The following is a 27182-nucleotide window of genomic DNA, read 5'->3' as shown; positions in this document are numbered from 1 at the left end:
ATGGAGGACGAGGGAGGGCTGAAACCTCCACGTTCCCTTGTCCGAGCCATCACCCTTCCCCGAAGTATATGAGGTTTTTCATTCTTACATTTTAGTTCCTCTGCATCTTTCATTTTCATTCATCTCAATAATTACTTTGCCTTCCTGCCTGCTCCTCCCCCCCTCTCTCCTGCCATAGGGGAAGCCTTGGGTGAGGACAGATTGCTGCCTGCACAGGGAGGTGGGGAGGTGGCGGGTAGCGGTTAAGTGACTTTACAAATGCACAGTGTCTTACACCCTTCTTCCCCCCTCCGCCCCTAGAGTACTCCCTTTGAGGAGAAGTGGCAAAGGTGAGGAGATTTTGCCTTAAGGATCATTATTTTTCCCCTGGGTTTGCTCTTTTCTTTATCCGTTTTTCAGGTTGAAAGTCGCGGCATTGTAGATCCTGGCTATAGAGGTTGTTAGATCCTGTAAATAATATTAAGTGCAGGAAATGACAGGATCGATGATGTGAAAGGCCTGCATTCTTTCAATTGCTTATCTTCATGGCCTGCGAGTCTGGAAGTGCTTCCCTCTCCTTCTGGGGGATCCTGGCTGTGCGCTTTGTGCCAGGACCTCGTGTACATGGGTGTCTCCTTAAAGAACATTCTTAAAGGACCGGCATGTTAGGAGCAATAACCATGTCATTGTCATGGCTCCATAGTGGTCCTAGTTGAGTGAATACTTATCAATTGCCTCTTCCAAGGTATGTTTATTGATTTTGGAGAGAGAGGAAGGGGAAGAGAGAGAGACACACACAGCAATTGATCACTTTCCATATATGTCCTGACCTGGGACGAACCCACAACCTTTTTGGTACAGGGTGCGATGCTCCAACCAACTAAGCCACCCGGCCAGGGCCCCTTCCCAAACTTTTGAAGGCTTTTATTTAAAGGAAGAAAAAATAGCCTCCTGGTGAGCTAATAATTAAAGCTTGTGAGGCTGGACTGTGGGAGGTGAGTCAGTTCTGTTATAGTTGGCATTGAACTCTGGTCTCCCTGTGAAGAAAGGGAGGAGAATGAGAAATCATTCTGATACTCTTATGTGTCTAAAAGGAGGAGAAGACATGAGGAAACTGTTGGCCCTAGAAATCAATCATCTAAACTCATCATATTTCAGGTAAACCAATGTGTGCCTGCAAACGAGCTGGAGAGAATTCAGGTTTAAGACTCTGCACTGGAGGTCAGAGTGGTGCTGTTGCTTGGCTTTGTGCCACCAAGCTTCAGGGAAAGTTTAATCAACAAGAAATGAAACCTCTTTATACAAATGTATACCTACACATACTCCAGACATATACATGTTCAGTTCATGTATTTAAATTGCTCCAGACGTTTGTCTCAGAAGACTGTATTTTTTTCTGCCCTACCCCTTTCCCTTCTGCTTCCTTCCCCTCTTCCACCTTTTATCATTCACTTGAGCATAGCACCGCCCTTCCCTGAAGTATATGAGGTTTTTCATTCTTACATTTTAGTTCCTCTGCATAATTTCATTTTCATTCATCTCAATAATTACTTTGCCTTCCTGCCTGCTTCTCCCTCCCTCACTCCTGCCATAGGGGAAGCCTTGGGCGAGGACAGATTGCTGCCTGCACAGGGAGGTGGGGAGGTGGTGGGTAGCTGTTGAGCATTGATGGACCACAGCTTGGAAAGCATCCCCTTGGAGGTGCAGGAGATGGCTTTGATGCGGCCGGCCGAGTGTCTGTGACCTGCTGCCCTGGTTGAAGCAAGCTCAGCAGGCTTGTCTTCTTCCCGCCACCTACCCTCTCAACATTATCACCTAAACCTGTCTTCCTGCCTGTCCCCAAGTGGAGACCCTGGGTACCTTAGCAGAAACTATTAGAGGAACTGCCTAAGCACTGAGGGCTACAGATTGGGGTACGAATGGTTACAATATATATAATTTCAACACTAGCCTCAAGCCATCAAGGATAATATTGCTTTAGGATGTATATATATATATGCCTAACTTAAAAGCACATGTTTTTTGTTACTGATCATGTTTAAAATTACTTTCTAAAGATCTATGTGATTTTTTTCATTATTCTCTTTGTTCCCCAAACTGCCTATATTGATATCTGTGACATCTTGTAACTGTGGAACTTGCTAAAACATATGTACTGAGTATGTAAAAGAAGGAAAGCAGTTCTTTCTGCAGTAAGCATGGAGCTCTGATGATGTGTTTTGATTTGATTTTTTAGAAGTTATATCTTAGGCTATCGAAGTTGTTATTTATGTTCAAACTTATATAATACTTGATCTGTGAAAATATTATCACCATCTGCATATGTATGTATGGGACAGCATTTTGGTGTTCCCGGAGGTGCTGTACAAAAGCCTGATTTCTGCTCCCTCCTCTTACCCACAAGACTGCTTGTATTTTCTAGAAGTGGGAAAGGATAATGTTACTAAGGAAGCAAGAAAAGAAAGGCAGCAAGAGCTTCTTTTAGCTGACCAGTCAACTGGATATTGACCACCTGTCTTCCCGGGAAAGAAATAGATGGCAGTGAATAAGCGAGAGTCTAGTTTTCCAAGAAGCTCAATGATTTTTCCAAATCAATACAGCTCATCAGGCCTCAGAACAAAGGCTGCAGGGAAGGTGACAGTGATGGAAGTGGCTGTGTGTTCTTTTGTGTATTAAACCATAAGACCCATGGGGAAACAAGGGTTCTTTAGCCATGTTTTTTCTTTCTTTCTTTCTTTTAAGGCTTATTCACTGTATTTAGGGGCGGAGGGCGGGGGGATCCTTTCAGATTTTTAATAAAAGATTTCCATAGATGCTATCTGATGATCAGATTTACTTTTGAAAGAGAAAAGCACATCAAGTAGGAATGAATACCATCTTTTAACATGTAGATTAGAACAGCATTTTGCCATTGCTTTTTGGTATTGGTCTAGTATACTTACTTGGGTTAAGACTTTATTATTTTTTTTCCTTGTTATTTATGGATAGGGTTTAGGTGAACCAAAAAGAAACGTCTGGGTGCCCAGATTAACCTCTGGCAAATAAAGCATCATAACTATCCTCCCATAAACGAACCTTGTTCCTAATGTCCTGAAAAATAACGCCAAACCTTAATAGGGAATGCTGAACTGTCATCTGAGAGGTTATAATTAACGCAGATAGAGTGGTGCCAACATATTCCAGCCACCGACAGAGAATGTCTATCCAAACCAGCAATTTTTAGCCCTTCAGTCCTTTAATCTTTAAGCTCACTGTGCTTTCATAAAGTAGTACATTAACACCAGAGCAGTGTGTCTCTGGGGTTAATGGCTGGGGTGGCGGCACACTAGGGCATAAAGTGTTTCATTACACTTCCCTTTGTTAGTGCTGCCCTATCTCCCAGGCTCCATTGCCATACACTGTTTGTTCAGATAAAGCCCAATGTTCAGGGTGACTAATCGCAGCACTGTGTTCCAGATGGTTTGATTACAGGATGTGGTTAAAGTGACTCTTCAAACATTCGGCCCAGCAGTAGGGCTCTTTAAAAAAAATACTGCATTTTCTGGTCATGTGACAACACTTTCTCGTCCTAATGTTCCATATATACTTGGCATGGGTACTAGGAAAGTCCCTGCGCTTTTTGGCTGTCCGGAATTTCATTGGCAACCTTAGTTGTAAATTTAAAATTTCCCCAAATAATTATAAACTCAGCATTGTCCTTTGAAGAAAGACCGACCTGAAGGGTGGAAACACGGAAGCCAGAAAAATGAACAAGAGCACTACACAAGCCCCGGCCGTTTAAAAAGGACCTGTATTGGCTACAACAGAACCACAAGAACAAGCCGTTGGGGGGAGTCCAGTACAAAGGAGCGGTGATAAATCATACCTCGCACAATAGTCGCATTGTATAAAAATATAGGGTAACACGATATCTGAAATATATGAACTTTATCTTGTACTCATGAAACCAGCATATTGTGGCATTTTAATTGTCACTAATGTTTCTACTGGAAAAATATATAAAAGGAAAGAAATGTGTAAAGTTTTAAAAAAGGGGTGTGTGCCATAAGTGGGTTCTGTTTCATTGTTATTAGAATGGGGTTTCTGTTTTCTGCATGAGTGCACACCAAGCCCATCCAGATGTGCTAGTCTGCATCAGAGTTCAAAAAAAGCTGTCTGATTCCAGATTCGGCCATGCAGTGCTGGCAGAGAACTTCTGTCACAGGGATGAAGCACTTGAAAGACTGAAATGGTCTTTAAACTGTAATACAAACAGCTATGCTGATCCACTGGGAAATCAGCCATTTGCCCAGTTCTTGAAGAAACATCTTCACAAATACCAGAAACAGTAATTCATAAACCATATTTATAACATCTTTGGAGCCAAATCTCTCCGCAGAGAATTTCTATCATCCATAAGCCAGTGGAAGATTATGCTTATTGAAAAAGTATGGGAACAGTGAAAAGAAGTGACTAAAATTCAAATCTAGATTCTCTTCCATCACCACCTGGTAGTTCCTAGGTGCTGAATGAACTCTCTCCGGGTGCTGGGCACTGTGCTCCCAGGTTGCTGGGAGGAGAGACTTCTCTTGTTTCCAGGGAGTTGTCGTCTAGTTGGCAGAGACAGGCATACTGTGTGTAAGTGTTCAAAGGACCATGTACTAGGTTAAGGCAGTTAGTCTCAATATTGTTTAAATACAGTAGGAGTTGATTTGCTGCTCACCTCGTGGACTAAATTGGTCTTCCTGTCTGGTTATCCCCAGATGAAGGAGAGCCTGCCATCTTCTTGTGGCCTTCAAAGTTGCCGTAGTCTCTATCTCAGTCAGCCAGAAAGGGGAAGATTCTTATGGGCCAGATTCTTATGGATGGCAGATTCTTATGGGCCAGGCCTGGAAGTGACACATGTAGTTGACTCACTCTCCTTTTTTAGAACTGAGGCACAGCAGCACATCTAGCTGGCAGGGAGGTGAGAAGTGGCTGGCTGAGAGGAAACCTGGATTCTCTTGAGCGTTCATTGGTGAGGGGACTGTGTGGAGTGAGTGAGGACCCAGGAAGGAGTGGCTTTTTTTTTTTTTTTTTTTTTTGGTGTTGTGTTATGGTCTGTGTGACCAGAGAGGATTCAGAAGAGATAACATTTGACTTTGTCTCCATTTGGTCCTAATTCATTGGGAACCTTCACTTTCCTTGGGGATTTGGACTAGGACAGCTTTAAAGTTTTTTTTCATGGGAATTAAAAGTCACGTGCAGAATGGTGAAGGAAACTTGTTTCGGCTGGAGGAGAACATATGATCTGGAGGTGACGAGAATGTCAGCATGGTCATTGTCCTTGCTGGGTGAACTAGATGAGGGGTGGACTGTCTCTCCAGGGTATCAGAAGGCACAGAGCGGACCACGGTGTTCAGACAGGTTTTAGTTTAGAACCAGGAACAACTTTCAAACAAGACAGCTGGAGGATGAGAGGGCAGGTGTGGGTGCCGTGAGTGATGGAGAAAAGGGGACATACACCCACAAGTATTGGCTTTCTCATCTCATAGCCAGTGCATCCTTGGGGGTTTGGCCCACCACAGTCCTCTCAGCCTTAGGACCTGTGACCTTGAGGTTTCTACACTTACTCACTTTCCCTTCCCTGTTACTAATTCAGATTCCTAGAGTAAGTCCCTGTTTGGTTGCACCGCTTCAGGCACTCATCACTGGAACAGTCAAGTGAGGCCGAGGTTGGGATTACTGGTCTAGGAGCCTAGTCCCCTAAGATTACCGTCTGAGCAGGGACTGTGGGCAGGACAGGCACTGTGAAAGTCACATCCAGGATCTAGTTTACTGTGATGGATTAAGGGCCCTACTTAGTAAGTATGGGTAATATGCAAACTATACTTCCACTTCTGGATTACAGGGTATCCCTGTGTTGGTTCTGTTCTAAGTCTTTGGATGGAGTTCTAGCCAAAATGTGATTTGATTCCATAGCACCCGATCAGTACCTAGTGTATGCCCTGTAGATGCACAATAAATGCTTAATGGGCCTGACCATCTCTCTGGGACCACTTAACTGCTAAGTATTGACATGAGGAAATAACAGAACAGTGTGACTATGAAATCTTCTGAGATCTCAGGGCTCTTTGACTTGCAGAGGGAAGGGGCTCAGGCTATCGAACACAGACCACATTATTAAGTGTCCTGTAAGTAATATGCTTTATGGGGGCAGCAGCTTAGATTCTGTACCAGTATCTAACACCAAGCCTTAATACAAAGAAGAAAACCCTGTGTGGCAAGCACATTCAAACCATCCATTGCTCTCTTATTTCATTGGTAATAATCATCAGATATTTTTCAAATATAAAATGTTACAGGGCAGGCATTATTAGAATTTTGAGAAAGAACATGCCCAGTCCATGGGTGGAAAGGGAGGATGACAAACCTGGTGGGATACTTGAGAATATAAAGATGAAAAGGACTTGCAGAGATTGTCCCTGGAGACTAGTTCATAGGGTTTGAAAGAATAAATATGCATTAAAAGAAATATTAAATCGTTTTTAGAATAAATGCATATTTATTTCCAATTTACATAAAAATTAGGCCAGAAACATAACTATGCACAGATTTATAAAAAAAATTCAGATTTGTACATTTAAAGGACTAATTTTCATTTGGAGCATTTATTCCTTCAAAAAAAGTGGAGTCGGCTTTATGTGACCATGGGCTACAAAATGTTCAAGATGTCGAGACTTAGGCAAAACGACAAGCCATGTACAGCTTTTAGAGCTGAAACACCACCTCTGTACTTGGCCTCTCACAATAGGATGTTGTCTAAACAGAGACTTCCTTACAAAGAAACAATACACTTTGTAGTTTATGAGAAGGGTTCCTTGAGCCTTCATTCCAGCCTACAGCAGCAGATCTGGCTGTGCAAACATGCGCGTGCTATAGTCGCACGGGAATTCCGGGCAGATAGAAATACTCTGTGGCATTGTGAAGTGGCTTGTACATATAAAGAAAAATAGACACAAGCATACGTATTCAATTAGCTCTGCGTGATGGAGACTGTTCAAAATCTCCCCAGGAATAGAGCGTTTTAAATAAGGAGGGTAGAAAAATAAAGCTGACCTATTAAGGCCCTTTGAAGTTGAAAAAAGACTGTAAAGATTTTGTTTTTCTCCACCGAGTGCTAATAATACTATTAGTTGTACTTAGATAAGAGGTCTGCTTGTGTGGCTTCTAGAAATGGTATCCGGCGGTGTGAATAGTTGTACAGTGTGGAAACTGCAACTGAGATTCAGTCTTTGTGACAGCTTTAAATGGTAGACCCGGATAATCAGGGATTTGCTTGTTTGGGATCCCTGCCTTCTCACTGGCCCTCCGTTTTCCTTTGTCCTTTTTGGAGACCAGAAATTCGGTTCTGCAGGTTTGGAGCGGGCTGGTGGGCTGCACGGAGCTGCGCGGGCAGCGTGGGTCGCGGTGGTAAACCAGCACCGTCACACAGACTAGCTTTCATCACACAGAACGGCCTGCGGTGATCGACAGAGCAGGGTCTGGAGGGCAGCGCTTGGCCCGCGAAAACTGGCTGGGCTCACACGTCCCTGTCTGGCCGGCCAGTCCGCCCCCGGGGCGCAGCCTTCACCCCACTCCTCCCCCCACCCCCCCCCCCCCCCCCCCCCCCCCAGCGGTGCTTTATCCGCGCCTGCTGCCTCCCGTTCCCTGTGGCTCTGGGCCCAGCCAATCAGACGCGCGCGTTCCCAGCAGGCACCGGCCAATCCGAGGCCAGTATTTGCTGGAACCGCGAAACCCTTAGGGGAAAAGCAATAACAAAAGCCTTTCACTGCTGACAAATGTTAAGTGTCTGTGCAGACTTTTCCTGTTTTTAATTTTATTACTGCAAGAATGGAGGGTTTGTTGTTTCTTTCATGTTTCCTTTCAAGCAATTTTAATTATACATTTGTGCTACATCAGGGACTCTGGAACGCAGTGATTCAGCCCATTGCATCTAAAGCTGAAATGCAGTAACCTTCTGGCAATACAGATATATTCCTGTTCTGTAAACATAGCTGACATGCTAAAGAATTTTAAGCAGCTGTAAAGGTCTTTGACACCACACACAGTGCCCCAGAGAGCACATGATGTGAAAACCAGCTCTGTCTTCCCCTTGGCCTGCTCTCCCACCCACTCCCTTTTCCTGAAGGGATGTGCTCATAAAGAATCCTTTCCTCCAATTGTTGTCTTGTGCAAATTTTGACCAAATGCCTAATTACCATTGATTCCCATCCCAATGTGGATGTTATACTCAATGGTGTGCTTTTTTAAACCATTCCTGAGGGGCTTAGAATGGAATCAACTGTCATCTGAGGAAATGCTTGCTTTGTCTCATGCTAGCTTTTCCCTCCCCTGCTAGACTATTGCTACAGTGAGTAAATTCAGCTGTCACCTAAGTAATAGCAACACAGACCATATGGAAAACAATTTTTGAATCTCTTTTGAGGCTTCTGAAAGGAATCCTTCCTTTCCCCTACTTGAGTCCCAGCCATTCAAATATTTTACCTGGTGTTAAAAATGCTCCCAAGGAAATGAGTCTTACCTTGTGAGCAGTGGTTCTCAACCTTCCTAATGCCGTGACCCTTTAATACAGTTCCTCATGTTGTGGTGACCCCCAACCATAAAATTATTTTTGTTGCTACTTCATAACTGTAATTTTGCTACTGTTATGAATCATAATGTAAATATCTGATATGCAGGATGTATTTTCATTGTTACAAATTGAACATAATTAAAGCATAGTGATTAATCACAAAAACAATATGTAATTATATATGTGTTTTCCGATGGTCTTAGTGAAAGGGGTCGCGACCCACAAGTTGAGAACCACTGCTTGTGAGGTATTCCTTACCCATAAAGGAGTTCAATATAGGTTTTTTTTGTAAAATTCAAAATGGCAGTGAACAAGGGAGTAAACCAGCTAGAAATAGACTTTGACTAATGTCCCTCTGTTTTTCTAAGAAAGTGGGGGGGGAGGGGGTAGGTATAGAAAAGAAAACAAAGGCTCACTTAAATATTTTATTTCTTTACCCTAATATTCTATGTATGCCTCAACATCTAGGTCCTTGTAATATATGCTTCAGAGGAGTGATTTTTAAAAAATGGCTCTTGTCCTCTAGTGAAATAAAGAGGATGTTATATTTTGTTTCCCTGTGACATTCGGTATACTAAGTGCACTTAAGTTTCGTGATTCACAGATGCAGTGCTAAATTAAATCGTCTGTCTGCAAAGCAGTTGGGAAAAGCAAAATGGTTTGCAGGAAACAAGTGTGCTGGTTTGAGGGTTTTTTCTAATCTTCTGTGGCAAATGCTTACTAGAGTTGATTCTAAAGATAAGCCCAAGAGCAAACCTATTGTGCACATTTATTTTCTTAAGAGGCCTATTTTAGGAGCCTTTACTATGAAACAAGACCAAACAGTGAAACAGATACTGTACCAAGGCTGATTCTTGTCTCACAAAGCCAGAGAGGGGAAGAATTAGGAACGATAAATCATCTGATTGTCTGTTATCTGGACTCGATGCCCCCTGCTTCCCTGCTGTATACCTGTATTTGTGCACCCAGATAATGTTTTTTCAGTAAAAGTCGCCATTATTTTATATTGTTGAATTAGAAACAAAACCGATTTCTTTCAGTCACCTTCTGGTTTAAGCATTGGTGACTGGCATTTAGTTTTTGTTGGCTGCTTGCCAAACGAAAGCAATTATGTGTAATAATAGAAAAATTAAGAGGTGAGTGTTGCTGTTTTACAGCAGGACATGGCAAAGACCATTTCCTTCTGTCAGCAGTATCTTGATTACACTCTCACACACAGCCTTACCCTTTTGTACTGCATGCGCATGAGTACACACACACACACACACACACAATTTCCTGTGGGTTTTCATTTGGGGTCACTGAAACCAAAAAGAGGAAGAATGCAAACCACAGCTTTTGAAAGCAAATGAGAATAGAACTTTGCTGGTAAAGTAGTAGTAGTAGTAATAATAATACTAATAAACGAACTGTAACTAGAGTAATCTGTGCTAACCAGGGTCCTCCTTCATTCCCCACTCCGCAGGTGTCCTAGTGGTCAATGTCACGTGGAGGAACAAAACCTACGTAGGAACCCTCCTGGACTGCACCAAGCACGACTGGGCCCCTCCCAGGTATGCACAGAGCCGTTTGTTTCAGGCTCTGTTTTCTCTCCTCTTTCCTCTCCTTCCCCCATCCTCTCTTTGCAAGGAAACTAGAGAGAAAGATGAATAATACATAAAAGTCTGCCTGTAATTGAAACCAAGCAGAAGGGAAATGAGCAATTCAGGATTGAACACAGTAAAATGCAGATGCTGGATTTCTTTTCTGCCAGGAGATTGCTACTCCCTGCCCTACTCTTTTCTTTGTTTTCTTCTTTTCTCAAAATGGGAATTTGAACTGGATTTGAAGCTGGCTACCTGAGCCGTTTTTCTTTGGTTTTCTGAAGAAGAATCTAAGCCACTGGTAGCCTGCTCTTTTGCAGGTGTTGAAATTGTCAGTGAGAGAATAGGGTGTCTTTTCCTTATCTGGGCCCAGCCCTAAAGCGGCTGGGGTGTTGGCTGCTCTTTGCTGCCTTGTGTACCTTGTGATCTCACCTGGCTCTTCGGGGCTGCTCATTTTGACATCTGTTCCTTGCTTTTCTAGGTTCTGTGAGTCACCCACCAGCGACCTGGAGATGAGAGGGGGCCGGGGCCGAGGGAAGAGAGCGAGGTCTGCCGCAGCCGCCCCGGGCTCGGAAGCCAGCTTCACAGAGTCCAGAGGGCTGCAGAGCAAGAACAGAGGGGGCGCCAATGGGAAAGGGAGGCGGGGCAGCCTCAATGCCAGCGGGCGGAGGACACCCCCAAATTGTGCCGCTGAGGACATCAAAGCCAGCCCCTCCTCCAGCAACAAAAGGAAAAACAAGCCTCCGATGGAGCTGGACCTGAACTCCAGCTCCGAGGACAATAAGCCTGGGAAGCGAGTCCGCACCAATTCTAGAAGCACTCCCACCACCCCTCAAGGGAAGCCAGAGACTACTTTTTTGGATCAAGGCTGCTCCTCACCAGTGTTAATCGATTGTCCTCACCCAAACTGCAACAAAAAGTACAAGCACATCAACGGCCTGAGGTACCACCAGGCTCATGCACACTTAGACCCAGAGAACAAGCTGGAGTTTGAGCCTGACAGTGAGGACAAGATCTCGGACTGCGAGGAGGCCATGAGTAACGTGGCCCTTGAGTGCGGTGAGCCAAGCACAAGCGTATCAGCTTATGACCAGGTGAAGGCGCCCGCGTCCCCTGGCTCGGGGAACCCCCCTGGGACCCCCAAGGGAAAGAGGGAGCTGATGAGCAATGGCCCAGGTTCTGTGATCGGATCTAAAGCTGGGAAGAATTCCGGCAAAAAGAAGGGCCTTAACAATGAACTGAACAGCCTCCCGGTCATCTCCAACATGACGGCCACATTGGACAGTTGTTCGGCGGATGGCAGTTTGGCTGCCGAAATGCCCAAACTGGAAGCTGAAGGGTTAATTGACAAGAAAAATTTGGGAGATAAAGAAAAGGGCAAAAAAGCCAACAATTGCAAAATGGACAAAAACCTCTCCAAACTGAAAACTGCCCGGCCCATTGCCCCGGCCCCGGCCCCAACGCCCCCGCAACTGATCGCCATCCCCACGGCAGCCTTTACCAACACCACCACGGGGACGATCCCCGGACTGCCCTCCCTCACCACCACTGTTGTGCAGGCCACACCAAAGAGTCCTCCGTTAAAACCCATTCAGCCAAAGCCCACCATTATGGGGGAGCCCATCACGGTGAACCCAGCTCTTGTGTCGCTCAAAGACAAAAAGAAAAAGGAGAAGCGAAAGCTCAAGGACAAAGAAGGGAAAGAGACGGGAAGCCCGAAAATGGATGCAAAGCTGGGTAAACTGGAGGACGCCAAGGGGGGCGGGAAAGATTTGTCTGGGCATTTTTTAAAGGACCATCTCAACAAGAATGAAGTGCTGGCCAATGGACTGTCAGAATCTCAAGAGAGCCGCATGGCCAGCATCAAAGCTGAGGCTGACAAGGTGTACACATTCACAGACAACGCTCCCAGCCCTTCCATCGGGAGCGCCTCAAGAATGGACTGCAACACCTTGGTGAACGGGCAGGCGCCCATGGCCCCGCTGCACGTGCTCACACAGAACGGGGCAGAGAGTTCTGCGGCCAAGACCAGCAGCCCCGCCTACTCGGACATCTCCGATGCTGCCGATGATGGTGGTTCGGACAGCAGGTCGGAGGGCATGAGGTCAAAAGCCAGTTCCCCGTCAGATATCATTGCCAGTAAGGACGGTGTTGGAAAAGGGCATTCTTCAACCACAGCACCGTCCTCTCAAATGAAAGAGTCCCATTCTCCCTATTACCATGGCTACGATCCTTACTATTCTCCAAGTTACATGCACCCTGGGCAGGTCGGCGTCCCTGCAGCTGGGAATGGTGGGAGCACACAGGGCATGAAGATCAAGAAGGAGTCTGAAGAAGACGCGGAAAAGAAAGACAAGGCAGAGCAGCTAGATGCCAAGAGAGTGGACCATCCCTCAGCATCCCTACAGCCTCAGCACCAGTCGGTTATCACCCAGAGGCACCCTGCCCTGGCCCAGTCCCTTTATTATGGCCAGTATGCCTATGGGCTCTATATGGACCAGAAGTCTCTGATGGCCACCAGCCCTGCCTACAGACAGCAGTATGAGAAATACTATGAGGACCAGAGGCTGGCAGAGCAGAAAATAGCCCAGACTGGGAGAGGAGACTGTGAACGGAAAAATGAGCTCTCCTTGAAGGAGCTGGGCAAGGAGGACAGTAAACAGAAAAACATGCCATCGGCCACAATCTCAAAAGCTCCCCCTACTCCGGAGCCTAGCAAAAACCATTCTAAACTAGGGCCGTCAGTGCCTAATAAAACTGAGGAGACAGGTAAATCGCAGCTTCTCTCCAATCACCAGCAGCAGCTTCAGGCCGACAGCTTCAAAGCTAAGCAGATGGAAAACCACCAGCTTATTAAGGAGGCTGTAGAAATGAAATCTGTCATGGACTCTATGAAGCAGACAGGTGTAGACCCAACCTCCAGATTTAAACAAGTAAGATTGTGGAGCATGGCCCCCACAGGGAGAGAGCAGGCTGAGACTTGCGCACACATGTCTGGGCTTGGTGGCTAGGACTTCTTGACAGGAAAAAAACCAGAGGGTTCATTAGGGTTGATTCCTCTTCTTTTGAAAAATATCTTAAAAGACTGCCTCAGGAGTTACTGTGTACCTCTGAAATGTACATCATTCACAGTTTCCTACAGCAAACTGTGGACATGTGCTTTCCATGGTCCGTGATGCCGTTGACTAACTGAATCTGACGTGGTCCCTTGATTTCTTATCGAGTCCAAAGTGAGGGAATTCTGCCGCAAAGCCATTGAGTTTCCTTCTGACTTAACACTGAGATTGAGAGTCTGACCTCTAAAATACTTGTTTTTCTACATTCCAAATTTCTGTTGGCATCTTTTAGGAATGTTAAAACTGGGTTCCAAAATTCACATTTCCCACTCAACGTTTTAGTGAAACTTGGGACCCAGATGTCTTTCACACGGCACCTGGGATGCCCGGATGTCGGTTTTGCTCCTGTGTTAAGTGCCCCAACATGGAGCTCGGTGCTGGTCACCTGTGAAGAGAGAGAGGAGGTCTGGGTAGATGTGCCTCGGGGAGTCTCCCAGAGCCCTGCAGCCTGACGTTACATGTGCAAACACCTGGAAGTCGGTCCCGTGAAAGCACACATGTGCTAGCACTTTTTGTCATGGCTCAGACATCCTGACTGCCTTCAGTTCCCTGAGTGTCCATTCTGGAATTTTCCAGCATTCCCCACCCCCACCGCTCCCACTCTTAGATGTCCTTGGTGAATCAGAGCAACAAAATTCTTTCTTCACATTCATTTCTGTTCAAAAGTCGGACCTTAGACCCAACTTTGAATGTTCACTTAGGACCTAAATACCCAGTAGGTTTATCATGAATGGGATGGGGATCACAAAGGCCATTTAGGACCCGAATCTTCCCCCTCCCGGCCCCACCCCCACCCCCACCCCCCTGCCGGACTGACTCAGGCTGTGGCTTCCCAGGGCTGTTAGAACGGCGCGATTTGTAGAATGGGGTTATAAATGGCTTTGTTTTCTAATAGAAAAACCATAATGTGTACTATTAATTTGAAATTTTGTTATGATTAAGATATTAGCACATAATGAGATATGAGCCAATATAGTAAGCTTCAGCTGCGGGTGAAGAAAATGTATTAGGAAACCGAGAGTGTTTTTTCCCCTAAATGATATTAATTGCTATAGTAATTATTTGGATTTACTATTATTAGCTTGAGTTGGAATTTTAAAAATTCTTTTTGCCTATGTGAGATAGTAAAAGGAAAATGAGAGTTAGATTAAATATGTGTAAGGATGTTACTTAATGTAGAGAAATGACCTAAGTTTGAAGCCCATCCCCACGCATGGGCAGCGGTGTGACCCTGGTGTCACTTGGAACTTTAAAGCTTTGCTTTTGTCTTCTGCAGAAGTGATCAGTAATAATGCCTACCCCAGACATGATGATTCTGTGTAGGAGGGAGAGCTCTGTGCAGTGCTAGCACATGAATAAATGTTAACTTAGTAATAGTAATAGTGCTGTCATGATGATTAATGGTTTCTTTGAAAAAAAATCGAAATTTTAAAACAAATCTTTTTCTAAAAAATCAGGATCCAGATTCAAGGACGTGGCATCATTACGTATACCAGCCCAAATACCTGGATCAGCAAAAGTCAGACGACCTTGACAGAGAGAAGAAATTAAGGGAGGATAGTCCCAGGAAGACTCCCAATAAAGAGAGTGGCATGTCCAGCCTTCCTGTGTCATTAACCAGCATTAAAGAGGAGCCCAAAGAGGCCAAGCGCCCCGACTCGCAGTCCATGGAGGAAAGCAAGCTGAAGAGTGACGATCGAAAGACCCCCGTGAACTGGAAGGACTCTCGGGGAACAAGAGTGGCTGTGTCCTCACCCCTGAGTCAGCATCAGTCCTACATACAGTACTTGCATGCTTATCCTTACCCGCAGATGTATGACCCCAGCCACCCTGCATACCGGGCTGTCTCTCCCGTCCTAATGCACAGTTACCCTGGTACGTGTTGTGGGTTCTAACTCTATTGGAGGGAAGAGGCTGTGTTCAACTCTTAGCTATTAAAAACTCAAGATAAATTAGATGCTTCAAGAATGACATTTGTTTTGCTTATTTTTATGCTGCTTCAAGTCCTAAAGATGAAACTGATTTAATATAAGAGTTCTTTAGGATGTCAAGAGTCCTCGGCTATTGTTTCCATCGTCTCGGATAGGCTGCCATAGCTGTTAGACTGACAGATACTTTATTGCCTGTGAAAATATTCTAAGCACTTACTGTCATAATCATTATAGTTACTGTTCCTTTCACTTAAGCGGACACATAAATGTATGAAATGGCTGTAAGCTCAATTCTGTTTATAACCTCCGTTCATCAGGATGAATTAACTGGGAGAAGAAAATTGAAGGACCTAGATACAGTGTAACAATGATGTAGCCCATTCTTAACGTAATCCCCTATTTTAAGGTCTATGACTCTTATCCCAAATTCATGTAATCTGAATGATTTTCTTTTTTTTTTTTAAGATGTAGCTCATAACTTGACATGGCATTTGTTGTTTATCTGCAGGGGCCTATCTCTCTCCAGGATTTCATTATCCTGTTTATGGGAAGATGTCGGGGAGAGACGAGGCCGAGAAAGTCAATACCAGCCCCAGCATCAACACGAAAACGACCACTGAATCTAAAGCACTGGATTTGCTCCAGCAGCACGCCAGCCAATACCGCAGCAAGTCCCCTGCTGTAAGCCGCCTTTTGTTCTCATTTAAAAGTCCTGGGTTTTGGGGGGAGGTAAAGGGGCAGACTAGAGAACAGTCTTGAAATATAAATGGTTTTGGAGCCCAGCTGTGATTTCTGGATGCTGTTTTATCCAAATACATAAAGAGTGGAATGTTCAAAAGTAAGATGGTTTCACACGAGGAAAAAAAATTGTTAAAGCATGTACGGTGATCACAAGCTTTTCTATTGCAAAATCTATACCTTGCGTTTCCAGGAGGATGCATGTTAGGTGGACATTTAAATTCATATTTTGGTGCAAAATATTTGTGATGCAAGATATTTAGATGCACTTGCATGCCAGCGTGAGTCACTTGGCTCAGGCGTGGTGGCTGCATCTGTTCTTTTTTGGCCTCGACTCATCGTCATGTCCCTACAACTCCGCTGAAGTAATGCAGACGTGTGTCCTTGTGAAAGATGGCTCTCCCGACACCCTGCCTCCCCGCCCCCGCCCAAAAAGACTGTTCTGAAGAGAGACAAAAGAAAGGATGTGGTTGCTCTTGGCGAGAAAGAGAGGTTTGGAATAAAGTAAAATGCAGCATCTGTGATGTGAATGAGTCCACCAGAGACTCTAAAGAAACTAGAAAAGATGATTTATGAATCTTTGTCTGTGAGTACTACTTCTAGTGCAAAGATTTTTCTCAAGTGAGAAAAAGAATTTTAGTGAAAGGGTGGTTAAGCTCTGGTGGATAAAAATGTATCAAAAAATACATGACCCTTAACCAAACTGTGATCTGGGAGAATAGAGCTTCTTCTGAGTGTACTGAAATGGGAGATTCTGGAATGCTTTTGGAGACCTAGGGCAGTGATTTGCTGTACCTGATAGTGGAATGTAATAGGATGCATTTTTTCAAGGGAACAAAACAGACAAAGATATTTAAAATTACAAGATAGATTCTCCCCATAAAATGTGAATGAAGTAAAAGGGTAATCAGAAAACTTGACCTTGAAGAGATTTCTTACAACTACTTCTTTTCCTTGACCCCATATTTAAAAGTTGTTTCTGGCCAGGCCAGTGTGGCTCAGTGGTTGAGCGTTGACCTATGGACCAGGAGGTCACCATTCAATTCCCGATCAGGGAACATGCCCAGGTTGTGGGCTCAATCCCAGTGGGGGATGCAGGAGGCAGCCGATTAATGATTCTGTCTCATCCATCATTGATGTTTCTATCTCTCCCTCTCTCCCTTCCTCTCTGAAATAAATAAAAATATATTTAAAAAAAAATAAAAATAAAAGTTGTTTCTGGAAAGAAATTGAGTAGATTCTAAACCTAAAATATGAGTAAATAGAGAAGTTCTCTTCAGTCATTTGAGGAGACTATTGGTGCCCCTTTTGGGTGGACCAGTTCTTTAGTGTTGACTTAATTCCAATGGAAACTGAAGCTTTTTTGACTTGATCTTCAAGTAATAAGTAATTTTAAGTATCTGTGTATTTGCTTTTTAATCATTAACATAAATTTCTGAAAGGACAAAGGTGGTACTCCCACTGCTTTTTTGCAGAGGACTAATGGGATAACCTCTCTTCTCTGTTGCAGCCGGTGGAGAAGGCTACAGCTGAGCGGGAACGGGAAGCAGAGAGGGAGCGGGATCGCCACTCCCCCTTCAGCCAGCGGCACCTGCATACGCATCATCACACCCATGTAGGCATGGGTTACCCGCTAATCCCTGGTCAATACGACCCTTTTCAAGGTCAGCAGCTCTATCGTTGTATCTTTCTTCATTCCGCTTTGGAAAGCCAGTTGCCCAAACTGCTTAAAAGATATCATGTCTTAAAGATATTGAGCTTTGAGTTAAGGTTAGCTCTGGGGAGGGTTTTCAACATGTACTTCTTAGTATTTCCTAGTAGCAAAACTAAGGCTATCCCACACCTTTGTATTCTGCTAAGACACAGAATGGCTACCACTTAATAATTGTCACTTGTTGATGTTATCAGCGGCTTACTGTTATCTCGCAGGCTAAGGGTGGCGGCCAGTGTCTGGGGCACTGACTATAGCAATCAGAAGATCAGATAGCTACTTGAGGGAAATTATGGAAGCAGGGAGGCATGGTGGGAGGCTTCGTGAAATTGTCCTGATTTCTGCAGGCCTTTTAAGTTGCTCTTTTCTCATGGAAGTAACAGAAGTAACATGGTCACGCTTAATGTTTTTTATAACCTCATTCAGGGACTCTCCACAGCCCTTCACTGCTGTGACTCTTTCACTAAAGATGGAGAAACATCTTTTTAAAAAAAAAAAAAAATGTTTTTATTGATTTTCTAAGAGAGAGAGAGAAAGAGAGAGAGAGAGACATCGATGTGAGAGTGGAACATCGATCGACAGCCTCCTGCATGCTCCCTACTGGGGAACAAGCCTGTAGCCTGGGCATGTGCCCTGACCAGGAGTCCAACTGGGGACCTCTCAGTGCACAGAATGACGCCCAACCAACTGAGCCACATTTTGCCAGGATAGAGAAACATCTTTTAAAAAGCCATAGAATTGACAGGAGGGAGCCTTGAACTCATGGTGCTGTAGTTGAGCATGTGCCATTTATCCTAACTCTGTCACCTCCCAGCAGATGGGCCATGGCACCGGCTCTCCCAATAGATCACCTGCTAGGATCTTGCTGTCTTTGCTCTGGCTGCCACAAAATACCACAGTCTCTATGGCTTTAAACAACAGGGATTTATCTCCTCATAGTTCTAGAGGCTGGGAGTCTGAGATCAGGGTGCCAACATGGTCAGTTTCTGGTGGGAGCTCTTCCTGGCTTGTAGGCGACTGTCATCATGCAGTGTGCTCATCTGACCTGTTCACTGTGCTGGAGGGTTGGGGCGGGGGGGAGGGGAGAAAGGGGAGAGAGAGTGTTACTCTCTGATGTCTCTTCTTATAAGGATACAAATCCTGTTGGATCAGGGCCCCACCCTTATGAACTAATTTAATTTTAATTACCTTCTTGTAGGGTCCTATCTTCAAATACAGTCACATTGGAGATATGACTTCCCATCAGGAATATTGGAGGGACACAATTCAGTCCATAGCTAGTGCTTGCCAAGTTGCCTCTTACTCTTCTATGGGAATACAAGATGATATGTTTACAGGTGCTACCAAAAGTGGGAAGAGCTATACACTTGTGAAAGGGTCATTTTAAATTATTCAACTTATGTTACTTGGTGTCAACTAGGTGTTAAAAGAGAACATAAAGGATGTAGAAGGAGAGAGTGATCTTCCCTAGGTTTGTTTCCTCTACTTTGTTTGAAATTGTTTTCTATAGAATTAAAAAGAATTTTCTGTTGGCGACTTCATGACATTTGGAGCTATTATGTTCTTTGACTGTTACCTTTCTCTTGCATGGTAAAAGTTAAGGCTATTTCTGAGTTTGGTTCACTGATTCCATGTACCTTTGGGATGCATTGTGTTCAATCACTGGGGAAAATGTTAACGTGATAAGTTATTACGAAACTATTGTATTCTAAGCAAATAGCATGTCATTTCTGTAATTCACTGTGACTTTTGATTCCTGTTGTTACCTGGTGGCCATTATTTCTCCTGAGCTTCCTATTCAGGAATGCGTGCAAACCGTTTAGCACCATGCAGAGCCAGACAGATGGAATGCTATATTCTCTTCTGATAGCTATTAAGAAAACCGCAGAGTATTCGATAGAGGGACACATATTGGTTAGGCCAAGTGGTTTGCAGTCTGTCCTTGCTGCATGAAACATTTCATGTGTGTGTTCAGGAAAAGATATACCGCTGCTGTTGGGTCTGCAGCCCTTTCCCACTGGCCTGTGTCTACTTGTATCTTTCTGAATGTCTCAGAACCCTGCATTTTCCCCCACTAGGCTTGACCTCTGCCGCCCTCGTTGCCTCTCAGCAGGTGGCTGCCCAGGCATCTGCATCAGGAATGTTTCCTGCACAAAGAAGGTAACTATTCTTTACATTTTTGAATCAGTTTTTTAGGTAGAGACATTTCAATGGGTGGGAGGAAGCAAGAACAGGCATTGTAGACCAAAAACTTAGGTCCTGAGGTTTTCTGTTGTTGTATTGAATGTGCTTTTATGCCACTATGCTTCACATGCAACTTCTATTCCATAATCCTCATTCTGTAGCTGGAATGTAGATCCGTACTTAACTGATCCATTGTTTAATCAGTTGGATAGTTTCTAAGGTTATCCTCAGAGCTCTGATAAAATAATTCACTATAACTCCCTTTGTGTTACTATGTTTAAAAATAAAGTTGCAAATGGAGAAATTTATTTTCATAATGTTAAAGGTAATGTTTGTTCTTTATTTTTAATTATCCCTCAAGTGTTTTTAAAAAGGGAAAGAATACGTTTTTACAATGTATGTCATTACCCTGTGTTCATTCACTTTCTATGGAATTGAATTCCATGAATTGAATAGAACTAAAATAAGCCTATCAATCTCATGCTTTTCATATTTTCAGATGTGGATGGAACCCTGTGCTAAGGTTGTCTTTTCTTTTGCAGAGAATAACAAGATTGGAAATGTACGTTGTCATGTGACTGGATCACATGGGGAAGCGCTTTATACAGACATCAGTTCCATGGTGTTAATTTGAAATGCCTTAATGGCAGGCAAAAACCAGTCATTTCATTTTTGTAAATTACAGATTTTATCACAGAGTAACAAATGTTGCTGTAATTAAACTTCTGTTTTATATATATATATACGTATACATATATGTATATATACATATATATATATTCTTTACTTTTTGTATCAGTAACCAGGCTCGCACACACAGGGTCTGCTGCCAAGTTGCAAACCACTCAGTAAAGAAAATGAAAAATGTATCTGTCGTGTTGAAAGTGTTAGCCACAAAAGGCTGCTTACTTTCTTTTCCTTTTCCTTTGAATTGTAAATAACTAATGTTATGTATCAGTGTGCCTGAACCTTGCATATCCTTCCGATATTTCCCGTAAGCCCCTCAGAAAGGCTGACTGTGGTGGTGACACTTGGTACAATTTAGACGCCTATTTGGTGGCTCCTGTTAAAGACGCATCAGTGTAAAATGTTCCTGTAGTCACTGTTTGTACTTGTGTATTGTGGAAAAAGTACTTTTGGAAGGCATGGGGTTGCCAGTACCACAAAAACTGTGTTGTACATAATGTAAAGATTAAAATGGGGACATAATGAGCATCTGTGAATAATGAGGTGTCATTTTTTTGATAATCTTGAATGGCAAATAACCCAATAGCCTGCATACCAGAGACATCTGTGATTGTTCTATTACTTGAATAGTCCTGCAGTCCCTTTTTTTTTTTTTTAATGTTTACAATTATCCAGTTTTAGAAGAGACTTTAACGCCATTGCCTGGTTACTTGTTTTATGCTGTAATCTAGTTTATTTTATGTAAAATGTATATTGAATGCTTTCCTTTTTTATACCTGCCTTAAATAATTTGGCAATCAGAATTAAAAAGTTTTTTTTTTATAATGGCTTCTTGTCTGTGTCACGTTATTGCCTGCTGGCTGATGGTGATTCTGATTTTCAAAGAAAGGTTTCCTAATGTTATGAATGTCCGATGCATAAAATATGATATGTAGATAGTAACTTTTCTTATATGATACACAGGTATAATAGCCAAATAGTATATTTAATTCAGTGGATATATGCATATTTGCTGGGTATTTACACTGAACATGGAGTATAATGTTACTGCAAATAGGTACATACATGTTTCTTCCACATAGAAAGTCAGCTAGCCATTTATTTGACTTGTCATTAAATTGTTTTACTAGCATATTTTATGCCAAATATACAGAATTAACTCCTCCCTCCCTCCCTCCTTCTCTTCGAATAAAAAGTTAAGACCTACTTTATCTCAGGCCTTGCAAGGTGCTGGGGTATAGCATTAAGCAAAGCAGATGGACATTCCTGTCCTCACTTTCATTTTCTAGTAGGTGGGGTAAACATAATAAAATATATAAGTAATGTGCAGAGTACATCAGGTCAAATAAAGTCTTTCATTCAATTTCTTTTTGTTATAACATTGATTAGGTGCCATAGGAACTTAACTCTTATTTATATCAATTAGGCAATGGGAAAATTGTCCTTACATGTCATTGGCTTAAAATCAGAGAACCTAATTGTTGATGTTAAGTGAGGACTTGACTATGTATTCGATGGTTGGTAAACGCTGTGGAGAAAAATAAAGCATGGGAGTGGGAGTTTGCAACCGCAGGTAGTGATCCGGGAGGCCTCCCTAAAGGAGGCGAGGAAGAGGTCCATGCGCACATCTAGGGCAAAGCACTGCAGGGAGATGGGATGCGAGAGCAAAGGCGTTAAAGTAGGTGTGTGCTTCCCGCGTTCGGACTGGTTGATTTCAAGGCTTCATTCCAGCTGTAAGTTTTTATGATTTTACTATAATTGCTAATGACAGCTTTACCACTTGGTTTTCTAAAAAGTTCTTCTAGTTGACAAAATTGGTCTTGGTATAATTTGCTTAGTTCCCTACTTAGAGGCCCATGCTTCACAAGTGAATAGATGTTTACAATAAAAAAGAAATACTTCCGCCGCTGGTGGGAAACCACTGTGAACTGTTGCGTTTGCTGTGCGCCTTATGGGTCTAGTAGTCTATGTTCTTAGTAAATTTCACTAGGCAGAGCCTTCTCCCAGGTTTCAGTTTGTTTTCCTTTTGAATTTCACCCATTCGTCATTTATAAAGCTATTGTTTATGGTGCTTATTGCTACACGAGTTTTTCACATACTTTCATCATTTTTTTAAGTTATCAAATTTCTTCACTTCTTGCATCATATCCAGCTGTGTCCTTGAAGACTTGATGTAATTGGCCTTATCCCAGTTAAACAAGTATGTTTCCTCTGTTCAGCATATGGTTAAAGTGTGTCTGTTGGTTGCCTAAATGCTGCTCCGGTTCTGGAACCGACCAAACCATTCAATGGTTGAAACACAGGAGCAGAGCTAAGGTCAATTTACATCTACCCCCGCACCCCCCCCACCCCCCCCCCCCCCCACCCCCCCGCTGAATTACCAAGTTCCCTGGTGTCCAGGAAGTCCTGTGGACTCCTGATCACTTTTCTGCTTTGAACAATCATATGGAAGCCAATCTTGCCTTTCAGCTGCAAAATGATTGCTTGTATGCTCATTACATCCCAGGCTTATAATCATTTCTAGTGGGTGCCTAGCGAGATGGGGTTTAACTAGGGGCACCAGACCATGCTTAACCCTGCTGCTGTCATAAGCAAGAGTGCTGATAAATGTAGAGAGATACGTGGCTAAAAGAACAATGCAATTTGAATACTCTCTCCTCCTAGGCTTTTACTGGGACATTACTCATGACTGCTTTACATTAATCACTGAATGAAGTTTTGTTTCTTCCCCTCACTGTTCCAGTGTTGTTTTTGCTGATGACAACATGAATTGCCAAAGGCCAGAGCTTGTTTCCATTGCGTGTGCCATTTCTCTAGCTGAGTACGGAGTACCTGCATAGTAAATTAAAGGTTCCCAAGAGACAAGCACGCTTGGCTCCATTATGTTACTATGATGAATCTGCCATTAATACTGTTCTAATTGTTTTACTTTTATAGACATAAAATCAGTCCCCTTAGCGACTAATAATAGGATTTATTGATTTTACTAAACATTGTTCATTGCAGGCCTGCTCATATCACCTTATCCTGAACACGTGCAAAGAGCCTGCAGTGCCGATACCTGCAAATCAACTTCATGGGGACAGGAGGCTGAGGAGTTGTTTACAGCTGTGGTCCCAGCGAGTACAGAGTATTAAAAACAAGGTAATAGGCGCCATATAGAACCATTTGCTCCTAGAGTAGGATCTCTGATGGCTTCTTCGTGGAAACTTACCGTTGATGTTCCGCCCAGGTCACTAAGGCAACAGCGTAACGAGGCTGGCCTTCCACATTCACACCAGCCCTGGCCTGATTTAGTGTGGTTTCAGCCCCAGAGTCCAGAGTAACCAGAATGAATAGCTCTGATTGATTACAGGACAAAACAGCAGTTTAAATGATAATTGCTGGCCATTTCATTCCCTCCCCGACTCTGAAAAAGAGACAAGACAGGCAAAGCCATTTATTATTGTTTTGTCACTAACCGCTGCCATCCACTCCCTGTTTCCTGCAGGAGCCCCAGTCACACATGCTGTTTGCCTTCGATTAACTTTAGGGGAGAAAACAAAGTGTAGCCACTGTGAGAGGTGCTTTGGTCGTGGATTTTTTTTTTTTAATTTCTTAATAAAACCACTCTCTAAAGCAGAGGTTCCCAACCTCTCCACTGTTGACATTTTAGACCAGAAAATTCTTTTTTGGAGGGTGGAGGTGGGGTGTGACCCTGTGTATTGTGGGAGGTTCTACCCACCAGATGCCAGTAGCAACTGCTACCCCCCCCCCCCACCCCGCGCGCCGCCCCCCCCCCCCCCCCCCCCCCCCCACTCCAAGTTGTGACCACCAACTGGTCCTGAAACTCAGATCTCCTGCCCTGCCTCTCTGGCCCACAGATAAAAGGCTAACTTCCCTTGTTCTTTCTTGCATTAGAACAAGGGTGGGGGACCTTTTTTTCTGCCAACAGCCATTTGGATATTTATAACATCATTCGAGGGCCATACAAAATTATCAATTTAAAAATTAGCCTGCTCTATTTGGTCAAACATTTAATTAACCCCTAATGCCTTGGCAGGGTCAGACCAAATGATTTCGTGGGCATATGGCCCGAGGGCTGGACATTCCCCACCCCTGCTCTAGGAAATAGAAAGCTCACCAATGGCTACTGGTAATCCCATGAAATCATAATGGGGATTCTCATTTTCCAACAAGGATAAAGTTGGACCAGATCTAGCTTTTTAAGGAGAATTGATGGTCCAGATTTTAACATTCTAATTAATAGTTTTTGTAGGTTGAAAATGAATTCAGGGGGGAGGTTGGCGGTTAATGGGGGGGACGAGGACACATTTGTAATACCTTAACTAATAAAAAAAAAATGAATTCAACCTAAAAACCATGCCAGAGGGCTGAATTCAGCTCACAGCGCATCAATTAGTAAGATAGGTTTTATATATGTAGTTAAAAACCTTCACCCAGGCTCTCTAACATGCATTTTATTTTTCCCTGGAAAGAAGGCTTTCAAGTTGGAAAACCTGGGAAAAGGTCGTTTGTAAGTGAGCTGCTGGGATGGAACTCAGATTTCCTTCCCGCTGGGAGAGTCATTCAGGAATAACCTTGGGAGCGTCTAGATGCGCCATATATTTCAGTGAAGGTGTTTTCTTCCTTTAGACATTTGAACATACAGTGAAGGGAAACGTGACAGACTGGAGGTTCAGAGCAGACTTGAGCACAGGCACTGGCACCGATCCTGAGTGTGCGCAGGTTCAGAGTCCAGGCTTATGGTCCGATCACCCTGCTCCATAGGGTGGAACAGAACTCAGTGCCTTTGTGGACGTAAGAAACGTCCAAACCTGTCGAGAATTTTTGTAAGAGTTAACTTGAGCCAATCTGACCACATATGCTGGGGAGCAAGATCCCAAATGCCCTGGAGCAGCGGTCACCAACCTTTTGGACCTCACGGACCACCAGCAGTCCATGGACTACCGGTTGGCGACCGCTGCCTGAAGGATAACAGTTTTATAGCTTCTTTTATGCATTTAAAATTAAGGAGGGAAGTAAGGCAAATTACAAGGTGGGAAGAAGCAAGGTGAGGGTTGGATTATAGGATAGCTAAAGTAATTGTGTGTGGTCTCTTTTTAAAAAAAAATATATTTCTTTATTGATTTCAGAGAGAAAGGGAGAAGGAGAGAGAGATAGAAACATCAATGATGAGAGAGAATCATTGATTGGCTGCCTCCTGCACACCCCCCACTGGGGATCGAGCCCGCAACCCAGGCATGTGCCCTTGGCCAGAATCGAACCTGGGACCCTTCAGTCTGCAGGCTGACGCTCTATCCACTGAGCCAAGCTGGCCAGGGCTGTGTGTGGTCTCTTGAGGGTGGTTACTTCTGAAGCATTTCAAAGGTGTGTTAACCTAGATGCACTGAAACAATGGACAGGGCTTGCTTAAGGCAAAGGTAAGCCTTTTACTAAAGAAGTTGTATGCGTGGGGGAGCGGGGGTGACTACCCACCGTGACCCGCCCAGTTAGGAATTTATGATCAGATCACTCTGTGAGGGTACTTGCCATAGGACCCCTTGTTCTGTGCACCTGTGCGCACCTGAGTATGTCTCCAGCTAAGCAGGGGCAAGGCCTCGCAACTTTCTGAGCTCCGCTCTCCAGGCAGCTACTGAAAACAGGTCAAGGTTGACTTGCAAAATAAAGCCTGTTTGACATCCAAAAAAGAAACAGTTCTTGACGAATGGAATCACAACCTTTATTTCTCTTCCAAAAATCAGAATCTCCTCATTTTCAAGCCAGGAGACTTAACATGGCACTGTTTTCCCACTATTGAAAAATTTAGGTTATTTTGTTTATCTTCAGCATTTTAAAACAATTTATCCCTTTAGTCAGGAAAATTGGGGAACACGAATATTAATTGATTCATCTTTCTACTGATTTATGGAGGTGTTTTCTTCTTTTTCTTTTTTTACTTCCTTATCACAGCCCCTCTTAATTCCTGTCCCCCTCTTATGAGGATCCCTGTTTAAATTGGGCCAACCCAGATAATCCAGGGTAATCTCTTCTTTTCAGGGTCAGCTGATTAACAATCTTAATTCCATTTGCAATCTTAATTTGCCTTTGCTAGGTAACCTAATATATTCACAGGGATAAGGAACAGACATCTTTGGTCATTATTCTGCCACCACACCATCCAATAAAATTTCTTTTCTGCCTGGGTAGTAGTAGTCACACAATAATAATAGCTAGCATTTACATAGTATTTATTATGCACTAGACACAGTTCCTAAACACTTCACATATAACCACTGGTTAAACTCTCATAATCCAATTACTCTTCCCATTTTAGAGCAGAGAAAGCTGATGCACAGAGTGAAGCAGTTTTCCTGAGTTCCTGCTGCTCTGTAAGTGACAGGGACAGGCTTCTAACCACTGTGCTATCCTGTCTCAGGAAGAGACTGTCAACTCCTAGGTAATGAACAGCGCTAGCCAGCTTTCCTTTGCTGAAGCATTTGTTACTGTAAGAGGGCACAGGAGTAAGTATAGTTTGTGTGCCTTGTTCTTGTGAGGCAAATCCCCTGTGTAGCCTTTCCTGGAGCTGGGCATCAACCCAGACCCAGGGACTGAGAGAGGGAGAAGTTGCTGGAAGATTTACAACCCAGATATGTGCCCTGACCGGGAATCGAACCGTGG

At 43.6% G+C, this 27182-nt stretch overlaps 1 protein-coding gene across 5 annotated transcripts in view; it reads left to right on the top strand.

Moving 5' to 3' along the window:
- The window catches only part of ZNF608 (zinc finger protein 608), a 108073-nt gene extending 86724 nt beyond the window's left edge, over nucleotides 1–21349 (top strand). For 4 of the 5 annotated variants that reach the window (XM_070412549.1, XM_070412546.1, XM_070412547.1 and 1 more), the window contains 7 exons: nucleotides 10038–10125; nucleotides 10637–13088; nucleotides 14729–15146; nucleotides 15711–15883; nucleotides 17451–17604; nucleotides 19730–19811; nucleotides 20378–21349. In XM_070412549.1, coding sequence (XP_070268650.1) covers nucleotides 10038–10125; nucleotides 10637–13088; nucleotides 14729–15146; nucleotides 15711–15883; nucleotides 17451–17604; nucleotides 19730–19811; nucleotides 20378–20384 — 3374 coding nt within the window. In that variant the 3' untranslated portion in view covers nucleotides 20385–21349. Of the gene's footprint in view, nucleotides 1–10037; nucleotides 10126–10636; nucleotides 13089–14728; nucleotides 15147–15710; nucleotides 15884–17450; nucleotides 17605–19729; nucleotides 19816–20377 lie in introns of those variants that run through there. The other variant, XM_070412548.1, reaches the window with a different exon arrangement.
- The last annotated feature ends 5833 nt before the right edge of the window (nucleotides 21350–27182 follow it).

This window comes from Myotis yumanensis, unplaced genomic scaffold, assembly GCF_028538775.1.
Source record: "Myotis yumanensis isolate MYYU_CA2020_CCGP unplaced genomic scaffold, mMyoYum1.0.hap1 SCAF_4, whole genome shotgun sequence".
In the NCBI taxonomy this organism is placed as follows: domain Eukaryota; kingdom Metazoa; phylum Chordata; class Mammalia; order Chiroptera; family Vespertilionidae; genus Myotis; species Myotis yumanensis.
This window is presented reverse-complemented; position numbering and strand designations above follow the sequence as displayed.